The sequence below is a fragment of the Macaca mulatta genome, chromosome 2 (assembly GCF_049350105.2).
Source record: "Macaca mulatta isolate MMU2019108-1 chromosome 2, T2T-MMU8v2.0, whole genome shotgun sequence".
NCBI lineage: Eukaryota > Metazoa > Chordata > Mammalia > Primates > Cercopithecidae > Macaca > Macaca mulatta.
In genome coordinates, this window is record NC_133407.1 from 139,901,386 (window position 1) to 139,920,473 (window position 19,088).

The window sequence follows — 19,088 nt, forward strand, 5'->3', positions numbered from 1 at the left end:
CCTGGATCAGAGGGTTTTTAGCATCCTGTTCCTATATAGTAATAAAGAGCTGCAAGTTTAGAAGTGTTTCAGAAGTCATCTAGTTGAACTTCTACTTGATCAGAAATATTATTTATAATATACTTAAAAAGGGTGTCATTTATCTACTCCTAGTCATAGAGCACTATGCATCTCATGGAAAAAAACATTGCACTTTGTATGTACAAACTCATTGAATTCTCTTATGAACCCCATGAGGTAGATGCTACTTTTTCCGTTGTAATTATCGTGTAATCCAGGCTTAGAAAACCAGTTTACCTATTCTAAAGTCACAAAGCTATTAAGTGTCTGGTAGATTTTAAGAATGGAATTCCAGACTGTTTAGGTTTCAAAGCCAGCGCACTTAACCACTGGCTAAACAATTCTACTTGTTAAAATGCTCAGGGCTGATATTAAGCTGAAATTTGCTGCCCTGAAATGTCCACTATTTGGTCCCAGTTTTGCTCTCCTGAGACACAAATAATAAGTTTAATCTTTCTTCCACAAGACAGCCCTTCAAATATTTGAAGATGGCTCTCCTCTGCCTGCTAAATCCTCTCTTCCCCAGGCTAAACATACTCATTTCTTTTCACTGACCCTCATAAGTCATGGCTCTCAGCCACTTCATCATCCTTGCACTGCTCCCCAGGAGAGTATTTCAATTTGTCAAAGTTCCTCTTAAACCATGATGCTCAGAAGGGAACACAATCCTTCTGTGTAGTTACACAAGTGCAGGTCAGGATGGAACTAGCACCTCCCTAGTTTTGGCCACCATGCTTTTATTAATGCAACCTGAGTAATGCCAGATTTTTAGCAACTGTGTAACAAGATAAGCAAACATCGAATATTGGTCCAACTTCACACTATAGAATTTTCTTATCTGCTTTTTTTTTCAAACGTGAATTGAAGCAAAGCCACTTTAACTCACTCTACTCCTACTCAATATATTTAAGCAGGTCATTTTTAAAATTTAAATATATTACTTAGTACATATTCTTATTAAAATAACATCTTTATTTACTGTTTTGACTGATACTGATCTGTTTCATTTGTTTTTCTTTAATTTGACAACTGCAGCAAAACAGAAGAGAAAGAAACATTTTCTGTAGTGTGACCACTTTTTCCTAAATACATTCAAAAAGGGATCTTTCCTCTGCTGCTCTAATATTGCTTGCAGATAAGTCTATTTATATTTCCCCCAAAACAAAATTTTAGAAAGTACTTTGCACACATTCCTGTTTTAATAGGATCTTGCTATATTATTGTTTTATTTAGTTTTTTTTAAAAAAATTGGAAAATATGAGGAAGCAAAAACACTGAAAAGAAAATCTGCTGCTTGCCATTTTACTTACGTATATGTATTCTATATTCTATCTATATAATTGTATATCTATTTGTATGTATGCATCTACTTCATTATTTTCATTCAAGATATTTCTTATTTCTGCTATCTGATACACTCACTATCTCTTCTAGCTTTCTGTGATTCTTAGGTTAATCAACTATTCAATAGGATTGGGCTGAGAACTTACCACTAGAAACTTCTCGCTAGGCCAACTTTTAGCCCAGGGGTTGGAAAACTATGGCCATGAATTAATTATTCTTCACCTGTTTTTTGTAAATAAAGTGTTTCTTTCAAAAACTGCCACTTCCATTTGTTTATGTCTTGAGTAAGACTAGTTTTGCATTCTAATAGTACAGTTTAGCAGTGGCAACAGTGCAACAGTGACAAGGCTGGATGTATTTGCTGTCTAGTCCTTTATAGTCTTTTACAGAAAAGATTTCCCAGTCTCTGCTTTGGTAGTTAGTAAGTAGTCCCTGCATTCTATTATTGAATTCATTGCTGAGAGCTGAAACTAGCATGATTTCCTCTCCCTGTACTAAACAACACTGAAAGCAAAAGTAATTTAGCTACTTGCTTCAGGAAATTCTTGCTTCTAGAGGATAAAACTTACTTTTCAAGACCAACATCACCATCTGTATCAAGAGCCTGACCTTCTTGTACTCACCAAATTAAAGCTATTATGCCCTAATCTCTACCCCCTTCTAACCAACTCCTCATCTTGCAAGAACAACCTTAAAATCACTTAACCCAGATCATGAAGCCCTAAAAATATTGTTAAAAAAAAAAAAAAACTTCAGCTGAATTACATTTAAAGGACTTTAATTGAGCAATGAACAATTCAAAAATCGGGCAACCCCTGATTCTGAGGCAACCCTCAGAATCACAGCAGATTTGGAGAGATGCCAGGGATAGTTCGTCATCAAAACAAATTTGTAGAAAATGGAAGGGAAGTGACATACAAAAATTGGAAGTGAGGTACAGAAACAGCTGGATTGGTTACAGACTAGCATTTGCCTGATTTGAGCACAGTTTGAACACTCAGCAGTGTATGACTGGTTGAAGCATGGCTGCTGGGATTGGCCAAGGTTCAGCTATTGCTATAGGCACATATTCCTAAGATAGGTTTTCAATCACATCTACCTATTAAGTTAGGTTACTGTTGGTCCACAAGGACTCAAATATAGAAGTATGAATTTCTTCACAGGCCATTTCTAGTTTGTATTAACAATATCATCCACTTACTTCTCCTTCTGAGAAAGTATTACAACTATACCAAGTTGTATTCTCCCTGACTGTGGAAAGTCTAGCAAACTCAGATTTGCCCAATGAATAAGTATTTCTTGTCTCCTTTTTAGGAATGGAAAGTCAACACTACAAATCCTCAAAGCTATAGCAGCATCACTCATCTACATTCTCATATTCTGATTAATATAAATACAAAGAGCATTTCTATAAGATATAATTACGTGCACATTGCAGATTGAAAAACAGGTGCACACAGAGGCTGGAGCTATGCTTTGGTGATGTGTACGGTGTCCCAGATCAAGAGGTCACATAGTAGAGGGGACCCTCAATCAGGGATCTGCCTTCAAGTCCCAGGTCTCATTCTAGGTCACGAACTAAACTATATTTAGTTAACTATCACCTATTTATGTAAATAATGACAACTACTTATCTCCTCTAGGCCTTGGTTTCCTCAGCTATGAAAGTAGAAAGCTGACCTCTATTATCCATATAATTTCTTTCAATTCTGAAATTCATTGAAAATATAATTTTTGGGCCGGGCGTGGTAGCTCAAGCCTGTAATCCCAGCACTTTGGGAGGCCGAGACAGGCGGATCACGAGGTCAGGAGATCGAGACCATCCTGGCGAACACGATGAAACCCCGTCTCTACTAAAAATAAATAAATAAATAAATAAAAGAAAATATAATTTTTCAGCAGTCTTAAAACTAATTTCTTCACACTAGTATCTTTCAGTACGACTCCATGGCCTCAAGCAAAAGGCATATGAAAGAGACTCTCTTGATGACTGAGTTAAGATCTACAGCTTGGTTTCTCTGATTAAAAAAAAAAATTGTAGAAATTATTCTGACTATTTCCATAACAAACATATTTGCATTTATTTCATGCTGTTAACAACTTAACATGTAATCATGGCTCCTCTAAGAAAAGCAGTACTGCTTCTTCTATGATCACATTAACACGCTGTGTTGTATCTTTCTACTAATCTATCATCTATTATGACTGCCTATTTTGAGAGCTTGGCATAACAATTATCATAAGCGATAGCATTATATTCTGAAAACAAAGAATTTGATGGCACAATTTATCTTGCCACTTTGCCTGACTTAATGGTGGTGGGGTTTCCTAGTCTATACTATATTTTTCTCAGATCACAAATAGTTCACTTTTTAATTTATTATTGATTTAGCTTGATAGTAAATAACTTCATGAATGCTAAAGTTGGAAATCTGTTATAAAAATTATTAAAAATCTTCTCTTCCATCTGGCCATGGATTTTTATCACACTGAAATAAAACTGTGGAGCTACCTGAAGAAAGTGAATTTGAGATTTTTAATTTTTCTGGTTTAGTTAATTAACTGGTCAATTAAAAACAAAAGGGCAATTAGTACTGCACACATTTGTTTTGATGATGAACATGACAACTTAAAATTGATCTTGATCTTTACTATGAAATCCTTTAGTGTTAAAACAATGTTGCTGTAAATAAGGGGAGAAGGAAGCCCATTAGGAGTCACGCACTTGCAACAATGATTTCCTGATAAACTAAAGCAACACCAGTAAGACAATTAGAGAGAGAAGCTGCCCAATATTTTAATAATCCTCCATTGACCATTCTACTGCCCTGCATTTACAGCAATAACCAAAGCCTTTCAGTAGTAGTTTCTACTTTTCCTGCTGCCAATGTGAGAAAATCATTTCATGTACTGCAAAAGAGGTAAGAAAAAGGTATAATTTGTAATTGACCTGAGGATTTCCATAAACAGTATGTATTAATGCACATAATTCTCCAGCGTTCAAGTCGGTGTCGCCTAGATGTATTTATAGAAATTAAAAAGCACAATGTTGAGAGAATTGGACAAGAATAATTTCCTATTTTCCCCCACCATAGAGATGTCTTAAATTATTTTAGACATTCTCTGTAGCTTCTAAGTTAGATTGGGAAGTACCAATCCTTCATGAGCATCTTTCAGAAGCTTATTACAGAGCTATGAGTGCACATCTACCCCATCTTTTTATTCAAGAATTTGAACCTAGTTCTCACTAAAAAAAAAAAAAAAAAAAAAGCTGGCAAACTCCTCTGTAAAAGATAAATGAGAGAATAACATAGATGCCATCTCTGTTAAGGTTGACTTTCATTGTCTCTCAAGTCTGCTGGACAAACCAAAGTTTAACATGGCAGCCACCTTCCAGAATTCTCCTGATGCCTGAGGTCCAGCCATTATTTGACTTCTGCATTTATTCCTGGTTTCCTGGCAATTGTGCACATTTATAGACTAATGAATGGTTTTACAGCCAGGAAATAGAGTGAGTGACACTTTTCCATTCCTTAAAAAAAAAAAAAAAAAAAAAAAAAAAAACACATGATTATTCCGAACCAAACAAAGAAAGTCTTAATGTTGTCTGGTTTAAGTATAATTAGCACTGCATATAACCTCACTGTCACAGCAATAATTTCTGAGTTCTTTCATCTGCCTTCAGGAATCAGAAGCAAGTCAGTGAAACATGGTGAGAAGAGGTCATATAAAGACAGGGCTCACAGTCTGAAGCTACTTCAAAATACAGGATTGCATCTTTTTCTACTAAATACATGGTATTCTTGTTGAGTATGTATACATTGAGTTAAAGAAATACAGCTGGATAATCCTTTAACAGAAATCTTCACAGCCAAATGTGTCTTAGAGTTTAGAATTCATTAAATGAGAGATCAGCAAAAGAAATTCCAGAAGCATGAAAGCCAGAAAGGGTCAGATAATAAATGTTTTCAGCTTTGCAAGACATGTGGTCTCTGGAGCAACTATTCAGCCCTGCCTTTGTAGCACAAAAACAGCCATAGACAATACATCAATAAATGGGCATGTTGGGTTGCAGTGAAATTTTATTTACCAAAAAAAGGCAAAGGGCCAGATTTGGTCAACAGGCTATGGTTTGCTGACCCTTGTTTTAGCCTTTAGAAAGGCAATGTGGTACAAATTTATATGTTTCTTTATTTATAAATTTATGTGTACAAATTTATATGCATTTCTATATACTTACAGATATGTGTGTACAAATTTATATGTATTTTTATGTGCATGTATATACATATTATAGATAGATATGTACATTAAAGATACATATAAATTTGTGTGTGTGTGTGTGTGTGTATATATATATGTATGTATATGCCCAATGAGCAATACACTAATCAACCAACATCTTTGTTTCAGCAGAAAAATACATCAATATTTATAATAATTTGAGTGAAAAGATCTAAGCAACCACACATTGCTTGGTGTGTATTGCTTGGGGACAATTCTCTGCCACCAAATAAATTTTGCCACCAAGTTTACATGTAATTTTCAACTTTCAAAGATTTTTTTTTAATCGCAAGAAAAGGGATTATGGACCCGTACATACTGTTTTCTTGAAGTGTTTGAAATTGTTAATTTTGTACTGAAAAATGTCATGCAAGAAAAAGTAAATACACATGGTCTTGGGGGACAAATTTTATCCATTAGTAACAGAACAATATTCTCAGAAGTTAGTTTATGAACCAAGATACTCACCACTCTGGGCCAAATTATCACTTAAAAGACCTCATCTAAAACAAAATGCTGGTGACACATTTTTGAGACTCATTTTAAGTTCTAGAAGTTTCTTTACGTTAGACTTATATACTGATTTTCCTTTATTAGTCCATTTTGCCTCAAGTGACCTGTAGGATTCCAGGAACCTAGAATTAATTCCTGTGGCTATTTTGCATGTCAGTGACTAGCATAAATTTCACTCACTGAATATTTCTACTCTATTCTGCTGTGAGTAAATAACTACACTTTTCTTATCTGCATTGTTGTCATTGAGCCAGCGTATTCTCCTTCCTTAGGCATTTAAACTTTTACGAATGAAACTTTTACAAATGGCAACTGATGCATAAGTATTAGCTATTCAGGCTAGCATTATAGAGGAATGCCAAATATAACATCTTTCGGGCTTTGCCCTCATTATAGTATGCTGATAAGCAATCAGATGATAAAGGGCAACATTTTGCACTGGATGGAATCAAATCATCTTAGAATATTAGAGCTGGAAGAAACTTGAAGGTGACTTCTAGGTCAAACCCCTCCATTTTCAAAGGAGGAAACTGACAATCACTGTGATTGTACATGAATCACTCAATGTTACTCAGCTGGTTAAGAGAAAGAGACAATAGTAGAAGCAAAATCTCTAGATTCCCAGTGTAGCCTTTTTCTCCGTAATACCAGGTTGTTCAGCTGTCAAATACAAACCTAGCTCATGCTTACTGAGTAGCTATGAGCTCTGCATTAGACACCACGCCGAGTATTATGAGCAAGTGTTATACATGGTGTTTATCATCAAGGTAAAGTACAAAAACCTTGGCAATATAATGGAGCCTTTGATAAGTGCAAGCCTTAGGAGAAATATATTGTGTCAGTCTGCTCTAGAATCTTTAAGAGAAACTTCATATAAATTTGGAATAAACAATAAAGGGAGCCAGGTGCTGTGGCTCATGCCTATAACCCCAGCACTTTGGGAGGCCAAGATGAATGGATCACTGGATGTCAGGAGTTCAAGATCAGCCTGGCCAACATGGTGAAAACCTGTTTCTACTAAAAATATAAAAGTAGCCAGGCATAGTGGCATGTACATGTAATCCCAGCTACTCGGGAGACTGAGGCAGGAGAATCACTTGCTCTCAGAAGGCAGAGGTTGCAGTGAGCCAAGATCGTGCCATTGTACTCCAGCCTGGACAACAAGAGCGAAACTCCATCTCATAAAAAAAAAAGGTGGGGGGTGCTTGTCAGATTACTTAGGCAGAAGGAGACAAAAACAAAATACAAACAGGACTAGGCAAAAATTTGTCTTCTTGGCTCACATATCTTAGAATTCCAGGGGTTTAGGTAAGATGTTTCATGATTCTACAATACCAGGTATGATTATAGGTTCCTTGAATGATGGAATAAATCACAATAACACTCAGATATAGAAAAAACAGAACTCTGCTTCTTACAGCTCTAAATTAGTCAAAGGCCACAAAGGAAATTGTACCCAGGAACAGAACTACAGCAAGCTGAGACTGTTGGAGGTAGCTTGCGAATGGAAAATGGGATAGAGATGACTAGGCTTTGCAGGTCTCCGGAAGAATGGGTATTTTAAATAATTTTCTAGCCCAAGGAAGTAGGGACTGTTTCTGGGTGTTAGAGATTTGGGGATCTATGGTATTTGGATCTATGTGTACTATAATCCAGGATTATTAAAGCCTAATAAGGGATATATTTGGCATAGAGCCTTAGCAAACTGTCCATGAAGGGGAATTGGAAGTTTTTAGCTGTGGCTGCAAACTTTCGTCAAGATAATGGTTGTGAGATATACCAGATCAACAGGTTTATTATATCTTGGTAACTTAATAGAGAGAGTATACACTTTTTCTAATAATATTGACAAAGGTCCTGGCTTCGACTGCCATTGGTTTCAATTAAGCAATATGCTGAATTCTTTACAAAATATTGTAGCCAAAGAAATAGATTACTGATTGACAGTGACCTGGTCATATGCTTGTTCCTGCAGCTGGAAGGTGGAGGCAATAACTCCCTGACTGTATTGTCTGATGGTATATAGGGAGATGGTTCCTCAAAAGAAAGTCACAGACCTTTTATCACAAGAAGAAGACAGAATTATTGGTTAAAAAATAATGAATATCCATTAAATAAGTGTACCATGTAATTTATGTTATAAACTGAGGCTCTTTTGAGAAAAAGAGTCTATTGATAATATTGATAATTCTGCCATGACAATTGGATACATGGAAACTGTCCAGTGAAAACAAATATCTATGGCCATGCTACCATTGTACAGTTTTTTAGAGAGATACAGACCCTAAGGAGGAATTCTATAGTAATTAAATGCATCTATATAGAGATAATACGTAAGGCATGTGCACAGGAAATAGATCTTTGTCACAAGATTGGAAGTATTTAGTGGTAGTCTCGTGAGAAAAGGAAGATGAGAAACCTATTGTGTATAGTCTTGAATATCATTCCAAAGACTTTGGATGTTTGTGAAATTGAAAGTGATTAAACTCTCCATTGAATAAACAGGCATAATTGGACCCATCTTTGTTTTAGGAAGGAAATTTTGATGTAACATTTAAATGAGTAGAAGGGACAGGAGATTTCCGGCAGGAAGACTATTCAGACATCCATTTGTTTTTTTTTTTAATCTTCAAAGCCACTACTCTGTTTAAAACCTTCATTATTCCTTTCTTGTACTATAAATGTAGCCTTTAATTACTCTGTATAATTCCACTTTTTACTCCATCTCTTTCATTCTCCACGGTGGCCAGAGATATAACGTAAATTTTGATTCTGTTCTGCTTTAAATTCTCAATTATAATCTGAAAGTACAACATTCATATGCATTAACATGTCCTAAATGTCTTGTATATTTCAGCCTCTTTCCCTTTCTCCAACCTTGTCTCATGCCACAGTCCTTCTGAATGTCAAACCGGACTTTCTCACATCTTTGAACATGCAACTCAAGCCTTGCTATAGGACCTGGGCACACTGTCTCTCTTTTGTTTAGGAAGCTAGTCCCATCCTTCCTTCATACCTATTGTAATCCCTACAGCTCTTCACTTTTCACCCCATGTACACATACTGTTTGCCTGGCAAAGAGCTACTCATATTTCAAGCCTCAGCTAAAAAATGCTAATTGAACTCCACCCTATAAATCTCATACATCTTACATTTTTCTTTAACATTATCATATTTACTACACAAATATTTACCTGTGTGTGTAAGGTTTTTTTGTTTTTGTTTTCTGTTTTCGTTAAATGTCTCTCACAAGACAGCAGTACCTCAAAGGTAGAAATGAAGGAATTTAGGTTCACCATTAACACCTTAGTGCCCATTGTCTTGCAAAGAATGTAATTATATAAGGAAACAAATAAATAAATGTTTATGAAAATATAATAAATGAATCAATGGATAAAACATATGATCTAATTTATGTAAGGTGTTAAAGGTTATGGTGTCAAAAGGATTGGAAAGATGATGTCAGATATGAGAACATTTGAGAAAGAACATTGACTCAATATATATGTTGACCCCTGAATATTGTTTTTCTTCCTGTGATTTTTATCCTTTGATTAAATTTGGAAAGCATTTAATTTAAATTTTATTTAAATGTTAAATATAATCAATGTTTTTGGTTTAAGATGAAGGAACTCATGACAGAAAGAAATGAAAGATTTTTAAAATTTAAAAATACATCAGAGAACTGATAAAAATTTTATTATTTACTATCATCACACTTAAACTCCACACACTTCCAAAAAATATTTAAGATTTCAATAAAATATGTTTCCACTATGTTAAAGTTTCCAAAGGCTCTTATCACTTGATATATAATAGTTTTATCAAATGTAACCTACTACATCTCTTGATAGAAAAGCTGCAAAATTATACCATAAAAAGTCATAGAAATAATAAAGGCAAAAATAGTGGCTGTTTTTGTAAACAATCAACCATACTCTTTTACAGTCATAGAGTTCATAATAACTGAGCTTAATTGTCAAGATTAGTTGCTGAGCCAACCTACATGAGTTGCTACAGAGCATGGACATAGATGAGTTTATTCTGAGCTTATTCTAAGTTTTTATGAGTTTAGGAGTTTTTATGAACCTCTTATTAGATTTCTCTTTTGGGCTAAAGGCCAAACTAACACTTTATCTTGATTTCATTTATCACTACGTAGCTTAAATGTCAAAATAAATTAGAGAAAATTATGATGTAACCCCTTAGGAAAAGCATGTGTCATACCTGAAAGATAACACTGCTAGAAATTGATTTCTTGCAGAAATTTTGTAGCACAATATTAATTTTAGTTCTTGTGATATTAGGACAAATAATGTTTTCTAATATTTGAGGCATGAATTGAAATTAAGAAAATATGAGCTGAAATTACTGGAGTTTGCAGAACAAATGTATGTGTAGAAAGCATCCATTTAGGTTGGTTTATTTTGGATAATAGTATTAATACTAAATTGAATTAATATGCAGCAAATATATGCTTATTAAAATATTCATGTTTGTACATTTTTCATTTCATGACAATTTTGTCTCTTTCAGACTCTTGAGATACTGACTGGAAGATAGACTTTTTTTTTCCACCTGATTGTATGGGAGAAATTTTTGACCTTAGAAAGTGGAAATGAGGTTGCTATGGAAACTGGTAATTCTGCTGCCACTCATAAACTCTTGTGCAGGTAAAGTGTTCTATTATTATGAGTTTTGATTGATAAATATATTGGCATTGTATTTCTTTCTACGGGTGAAGCAATTTTCAAAATGCACAATTTGTATGTTATTTGAATGACTAAGTGATAATGTTTTGAAGGTAACCTCTATGACTCAGACAGGGAAAGTTTAATCCTTAAAAATGTATCAAATGCCAGTTTTAAATGGAAACTAACATTATTACATTTATAAGTTGTCAAATATGACATTTTTATGCAATGTAATTATGTAATATTTAATTATGTAATAATGTAGTATGACATTTTTATAAAAGAACACAATTAAATACTTTTTACCACCAATAAACAGTGAATAATTTTTCTTATTTTCATTATAGTGAAGTCTTTAAAAAATATATAATTAAAACACATATTTTCTCGCATGTTTAGAATTTGATATGACAAAAAAACAAAGCTATATTCATTTAGAAGAAAAGGTGATATGAAATGTTACCTAAGAACTAGAAATAACCTTAGATATATTTTCTTTTTAATTATTGCAAAAGAATAGACAAGAACATGTTTTTATGCTCAACTTAAACATGTTAATATCTGTGTATCAGTTAACTTTTGCTTTGTAACAAGCCATGCCAAATGTGAGCATAATAAAATAACAAATAGTCATATATTTCGTTGATAAATCTGTGTGTTGGTAATTTAGGATGGGCTCAAATGGGTCTTCTTTTGGTTTTGCCTGGGTGCACTGCATCTTTGATGAGTTGAGTCATCTGAGACGTGACTACTCTAGAACATTCCTAACTGAGACAACTGTGCTGCCATGGCTCTGGTCCAAATGTTACCCTCCATGAGTCTGGATTCTTTTATATGGTAACTGCTCAGTGTTTCAAGAAAACAAAAGACAGAAAGATGCAGCATTTCCTGATGCCAAGGCTTGGAACTGCTACATTGCCATTTCTGTGACATTATTTTGACAATTATAAGTGACAAGACCAGTCCAGCTTCAATGGATGTGGAATGATACTACATCTCTTGATAGAAAAACTGCAAAATTTTACCATAAAAAGGCCATAAAAATAATAAAGGCAATAATTGTGGCTGTTTTTGTAAACAATCAACCCTAGCCTGTTGCAATCATAGAGTTCATAATTACTGAGCTTAATTGTCAAGATTAATTGTTGAGCCTAACTATATGAGTTGTTACAGAGCATGGACATTTATTAGATCATGGGATTATCAAAGAAGCCTCTCTTCTACCATGCTATGCTTCTTCCCCCCGACTATGTGATGATAGGTACTAGTGAAGTTTCACATACTTATGACAAAGCAGTAATATATTGAGAGACATGCAGAAATAAACATAATAATTTACAAGGCAGAAACACAGTAATTGCAAAGGACATATATTTTATAGCAATCCTGAGAAATAGATATGCTGATCTTAAAAGGAATGAGAATGCTAAAATATGCAGAAATCAACCAGGAGATTCAGAAAACCACATAAATAAAAGCAATTTTACCACTAGCAAAGCTAACAGCTAGAAGTGCTATAGTTATATTTACTCAAAGTGATTACAGTATTTTCATTGGTGACACTTCTAAGTCTCTAAAACAAAGATTTGGGGTTAAATAATAATGTATTCTTTTTTTGATAATAGATTAAGAAAAGACAGAAAAAGTCATCAAGATGCCCCCAAATCATACATGTATGAATAAGAATTATATTCCTACTCTTAAGTTTCATCTTCCTGTCAAAATTCAACATTAACATTTTGCCCTTTAAATATGTATATTGAATTAGCATAGGATCTCTAAAAGACCTTTCATGTTAAATTGAAATAAATTATTATTCTCAGAACACATATCAAATCTGAGAAATACTCCAGCTCTTATATTAACTTTTATTTATCCAAATTGGATGTGATTCAACATGTCCTGTTGCTTTATTCTAATGGGTGAAATAATCATATACCCTTGGTGCACAATTTCCTTGTGAAAGAACAGATTGGATCTATTTTTTTTAAAGCCATAGCTACTTAAATAAGATAATCTAAGCTAAACATTGCCCCAGAGGTAAGGATGTTGATAATGATATACACAAGAGAGCATTGCTTTAAATGTGTTTGTTTTGTTAGAGATTTCGTGGTGTGTCTCCCTATTGGCAGATACTATTTTAGTTTAGAAAATTAGATTGTCTGATGATAGAGTTCTATGACTATGCATAGTGATAACATCTTGTTTTTCCAAAATATACTTTTTATTCATTCTGAAATAGCAGCAAATCTTTCACAATTACTTGCTTTTTCCTTGCTATTTTAATTATTATAATTTTTCTAAAAGGTTGATACTTTAAATCTCCCTAGACTCTAAATTAAAACTTAAAATTTTTTGACAATCTCTCCTCTCATTTTCTAAAACTTAACTGCAACTTCTAGTGCCTTTATAGACATTGGCCTCACAGGCCTTTACAATGAAACTTAATCCCTACAGTCATACATGATTGATTCTGGGACACTTTTAAAGTTTTGAGTACTTAAAAATTTGATTGATCTATTTTAGTATTTTTAAAATATTAGAAGAAAACCAAGGCACATTTAATTAGGAAATACAGTTACTAATTGTATACTTTTTAACTGTTTCATTGATATGCATGACAGGATAAATAATGACCCCAAATATATCTAGGTCCTAATACCTGGAACCTGTGAGTGCTACCTGATACAGTAAAGTGGATTTTGCAGATGTGATTAAGTTAAGGATCTTCAGATGGGGAGATTAATGGCCCTGGATTATCCAGATTGTAAGAGGGAGGCAGAGTTAGACCTGACAGAGGGGAGGTAATGTGGCAGCAGAGCAGAGGGAGATGTGAAGATGCTGCACTGCTAGACTTCAAGACTGAGAAAGGGATGATGAGCCACCGGGTGTGATGAAGGAAGCTCTAGATGCTGGGAAAGGCAGGGAAAGAGATTCTCCCCTCAATCTATGGAGGGGGCATGGCTCTGCCTGCACCTTGTTTTCAGCCCTGTGAATCCCATTTTGGACTTCTGACCTCCAGGACTCTAATATGTACTGTTTTAAGCCATAACATTTGTGGTAACTTTTATAGAAGTCATAAGAAACTAAATTCCTATGTTTCTTCCTCACTATGCTTTAAGCTTTCAGATGGCAGGGCCTATATCTTGCTGGTACTTGGTAGGGATTCCATAAATATTTGTTAAATGAATGAATTAATTAATTACCAAAAGTTAATGTTGTTGGTCCTATTTATGTTATCATAGTAGAATAAATTTAGTCATATAATATCCTCTGGGGAACTGTTAGTCTGGTTCATTCCTTTATGGTTGCCAGTGTGTATTAAAGTTATGGTCATAAGTTTCTAGAAGTAGAATTTTAATGACATTTTAAAAGTTTTAAATCATGCCCTATTTGAAACTCTGTGAGGGTGGGAAATTACATCTGCTTTATGTTTTACTGCTTCTCCATCCCCTAATACATGGATTCTAAATATTTGCTAAATGAATAAAAGAAAGGTTCATTCACTTCAACAAATATCAAAATTTATTATAAACTATGATGTGCCAGGCAAGGAGCTTGGTGTTGACCTTCAATAATAGGTCCATGGGTTCCTGCCCTCTTCAACCTGCCAGTCTAAACAGGGAAACCAGCAAGTAAGTCCACTTCAGTTGAGATTCTGCCCCTTGTGACAAAAAACTTCTTCACTAATACAAATTAGAAAATTTGGTTTTGAGGTTGAGTTTGTAACAGAACTCTGCTGGGATAAATGCTTATTCACTACGGAAAATGAGGAAAAAAGCAAATAAAGGAATTATAAGAAGCACAATAATTCCTGGAAGGAAAAAAAAATCAAGAGGTTTCATATAGACAAGAACGTTTATTTTCGGCCTCAAATTTACATATCTTAGAGTAGAAAAAATATATCAATGAGATAATTTGGATAACCAAATTAATATATGGAGAAAAATTTATAACTGCAAGTTTATTTTTTGTCCTTGTAGACAATGCACAGATTGTTTTCATGAAGAAATATTTGATTTATTTACTTACTTACTTATTTATTTTTTGAGATGGAGTCTCGCTCTATTGCCCAGGCTGGAGTGCAGTGGCACCATATCAGCTCACTGCAACCTCCACCTCCTGGATTCATATAATTCTCCTGCCTCAGCCTCCTGAGTAGCTGAGATTACAGGCATGCACCACAACACTGGGCTAACTTTTTGTGTTTTAGTAGAGACGGGGTTTCACCGTGTTGCCCAGGCCGGTCTCAAATTCCTGAGCTCAGTCAATCCACCTGCCTCGGCCTCCCAAAGTGCTAGGATTACAGGCATGAGCCACCACACCCGACCCAGAAACATTTTATTTTTTAATAAATACTAAATAATGTCAGTAACGGGTAGAAGCTGAAAAGCCACATAGGGTCAAATTTTGTTTACCCTAGAATGTCACCTGTATAAGAAACCCAAGATTAACTGATGTGATTAACTGTCACATTTTCCCGCAGTGAAAAATTCTCAGAATGCACGAGATGATTCTATTTTATTAAATCTTTCACCTTACCATGGTTTTTATGTAAAATTTGAGAAATATTAGACAGATTTCAAAATTTAAGTTCCGATCTTTAAAAATTTGATAATTATTAAAAATGTTTAACAAATACTTGATGATAATAGGTTGAATCATGTGCCATATCTGTTGTTATGAGTTAACCAGGGTTAGAGACAGCACAATTTTAAATGTGTGGACGATTAGAAGCTCTGCAATCCTTAAGAAGAGTGTCAGTGAATGTCAATGGCTGCTATTATAGATCAAACGTAATAAATAATAGCAGAATACTAGTTACAAGGAATGTGATTTTCCTGACATTCAGTATTCATATACTCTTAAGAATTTCTGCCTAATGTATTCTCTTTTGACATTGTTATTTTAACTAAGTACTACCATTTAAATGGTAGTTTATAAAACATTCACTTGGTTCATAAATATAACCACTTTTTTGTCATTTTTGTTTTGCCATGGGTTAAGGACTTTTATATGTATTTTATGAAATTATGGACTGAATACCTCTTTGGTTAGTTCTGAAGAAGTACCAGTTATTCAGTATGAGACTTGGTTTTGTCATGAAGAAGTGGAATAATTCAAGAAAGTCAACATAGAGCTAGTCACATTTATTGGCAGAGTAGAATCAAAGCCCTCCTTGAGGCATTCTAATTATTGTATTATGCCAACAGGGCCTAATGAGCTAGTTTCTCCTACTGTATTAATTACTCTTGAAGAACAAACTGAGACTCAAAATTAAATAAGTCTTTGCTGCCATCATTTTTATGTAATGTTTGCTGACAAATGTGGTTATATTATTTTCAAAACTTCTCCCAAAGTAGTCGACTTTTAACACTAAGATAAAGTTGTTTTTAGGGCTGATACCAATAAATAAAGAAAAAATCCTGGCAGGATTTTTACATAGCTTACTGCTTTATAAATAACACAGCCTGAAATTGAATCTGGGAGGAAGTCTACCTCTTTCTAAATACTCAGTCAGGCACCTAGGAAAAAGGGACATTGGAAAGTATTTATGATTGCCTGAATTTCACTCTATTTCAAACATAGCCTTTTATTGAATTGAGAGCCAGAGCAAATGAACTACCTGAGAGAGAAAACCAGAAGAATGAAAATATTCACTATGACCAAGATTTCTTCAAAGACAACGATGTATCACACAGCAAATCCATGAAAATTGGCAGGTGTAATAAACCTGCTTTGCTCAAGGATCCCAGAAGCACATAATGGATATTCCTTTGGGTCAGAGTGTGAATGAATATTGAGTACATCACAACCCACACTCTGCCTACGGTCTTGTTCAGATTTATTGTTAGCATAATAGCACCTTTAGGAATGGAACACCGGGCTATATTTTTCAGCCAAGTGACATCTTTGCAATTTCTAATAGAAATGGTCCAATTTAGAAACGCTGAAAATACCGTTTTCATGCAGTGCCTACTGATAAAGGTGGTTATATGATTATCAAACCTTCTTCCAAAGTAATTGATTCTTAAACCTTAAATGAAATTGTTTGTTAGGGCGGATAACAATGTAGGAAAAAAATTACGTTTTGTCAGCATTGGGAGGAAATGATCGGTATGCAGACTGGCACGCTGCAGGAAATGTAGGCTCTTAGTTGAATGGAATGTGAGTAATTGTGTTTTCACCATGAAGTCTTTGAAGAAGAGGGTCAAGTATTCTATGGAAGTGGTAACACCAGGTCATGTTTTCACTTTAAGGGTACTCAAAAATAGCTATGCCACGACTTGAAAATAGCATGGAAGGATTCATAATATTTTTCTTTTTCTTTTTCTTTTTCTTTTTTTTTTTTGAGACAGAGTTTTGCTCTTGTTGCCCAGGCTGGAGTGCAGTGGCACAATCTCGGCTCACTGCAACCTCTGCCTCTCAAGTTCAAGCAATTCTCCTGCCTCAACCTCCCGAGTAGCTGGGATTACAGGCATGCGCCACCATGCCTGTCTAATTTTGTATTTTTAGTAGAGACGGGGTTTCTCCATGTTGGTCAGGCTGGTCTCGAACTCCTGACCTCAAGTGTTCTGCCCGCCTCGGCCTCCCAAAGTGTTGGAATTACAGGCGTGAGCCACCGCGCCCGGCCCAGGATTGACAACATTTTTCTTCCTCCAATTTAAAGAATTCCAGATGCTTAAAATCAAACTCCTTGCCATTCCATCAAGTCACGAAACAGTCTGTCTTCTTCTGCCTACCTCTTTCGTCTCTACTTTTACTTAACTTCCCTTTGCTCACTGCATTAGAGCCACATTTTTTTCTCACGCTCGTCGAAATATCAAGATTGTTCTCTGCTTAGGGTCTTTGCGTGTGCTGTTCAGTTGTGTGCAACACTCTTCACATCTTTCTATGACTGGCTCTTTCCATTATACCCATCTCCACTCAGCCACCTCCATAATCTGATGTTCCCTTAGGACCTTGTCTGGGTAAGTAGGCGCTTATCCCACCATTGGTCCTAGCCACTATCGTCAACCATTTTTACTGTTTTCAATGGGCTCATCACTATCTGAAATTAACTTATTTATACATTTTTTACTATTGCACTTTCTGCCTATACCTAGAGGAATATAAATTTTATGTAGGTAAAAATAGTGTGCGTCATATAAGTGGCTGCATCGCTGATGCCTAGTACAGTGCCTGACACATAGTACACACTCAATAAATATTTAAAATAAATGAGCACGTTATTGACCTCTCAAAATAAGACCCCAAGGCTACTTGGGGATAAATCAATATTCCCAAACACCTTTAGCAATTGAACTGGTTATTGTTAGAATCTACTTTTAGGCATAAATGTTTGAATCACAATACATATTTTGGGTTTAGGATTTTTTTTAATTTTTAAAAACTATACTGTATACTGAAAGCAGAAAACTATTCCTAATTTTTGAAACTAATACAGTTTGCTTAGACACACTTGACCTAGGCAGGTATAACTTCAGTGTGGTTTGTTCAGGGAGTAGCACATTTAACATACAGCCAATGCTGTTTCAGTATTACTGGGTAGCAAATACACATTGACTTTGTGTCAAAAATAACTTAAATATTTAAACTTGTGGGATGTATTTTATCTCAAGATGTATTTGTTTTTCCTTTTCAGTTCCGTTGTTACCAGTCAAGTTAATCCACCGTTACCTCTCCCCCAAGACATTTGTACCAGCCACCTGCAGTTTCTCTCTATTTTGAGGCATCCTCTGTGTCCTTAGATTATTGACACAGACGCCTATGCAGAGAAAACTTCATAAAGCACGGCTGATTTTGTCATTACTCTATGTCAAGACCTTTACAGATCCCATCTCCTATAAAGTTCAAACTGTCTAATCAAGCATTCAAATTCAATTTCCTTCAACAAATATTGGAAGTTATCCAATTAATTCAATTCTACCTGTGCCATGAGCCATGCCTTCCCTTACTCTCCTTCATGTATCCTTCATTCAAGTCAGACTGTGCTACTCGTAAGATCTCTGCACTTTTTAAAAATCCCCAGGTCTCTCCTCATATCATTGTGATCTTCTGCATTGTTCTTCTTCAGATCCATTTCTGTTTATTAAAGGCAAATCCAATCTTTAACACACTTATTCGAATGCTATGTTCACTCTGATTAATCCTCCCAGTAATATATTCTTCCTTTTTCTCCTTAAACTTTGA

The 19,088-nt window shown here is 34.9% G+C and overlaps 1 protein-coding gene across 1 annotated transcript in view; it reads left to right on the forward strand.

Moving 5' to 3' along the window:
- Positions 1 to 19,088, forward strand: part of CNTN6 (contactin 6) — a 307,019-nt gene that overhangs the window by 47,673 nt on the left and 240,258 nt on the right. The window contains exon 2 of the mRNA XM_028844371.2: positions 10,738 to 10,874. Coding sequence (XP_028700204.1) covers positions 10,820 to 10,874 — 55 coding nt within the window. The 5' untranslated portion in view covers positions 10,738 to 10,819. The remainder of the gene's footprint in view (positions 1 to 10,737; positions 10,875 to 19,088) is intronic.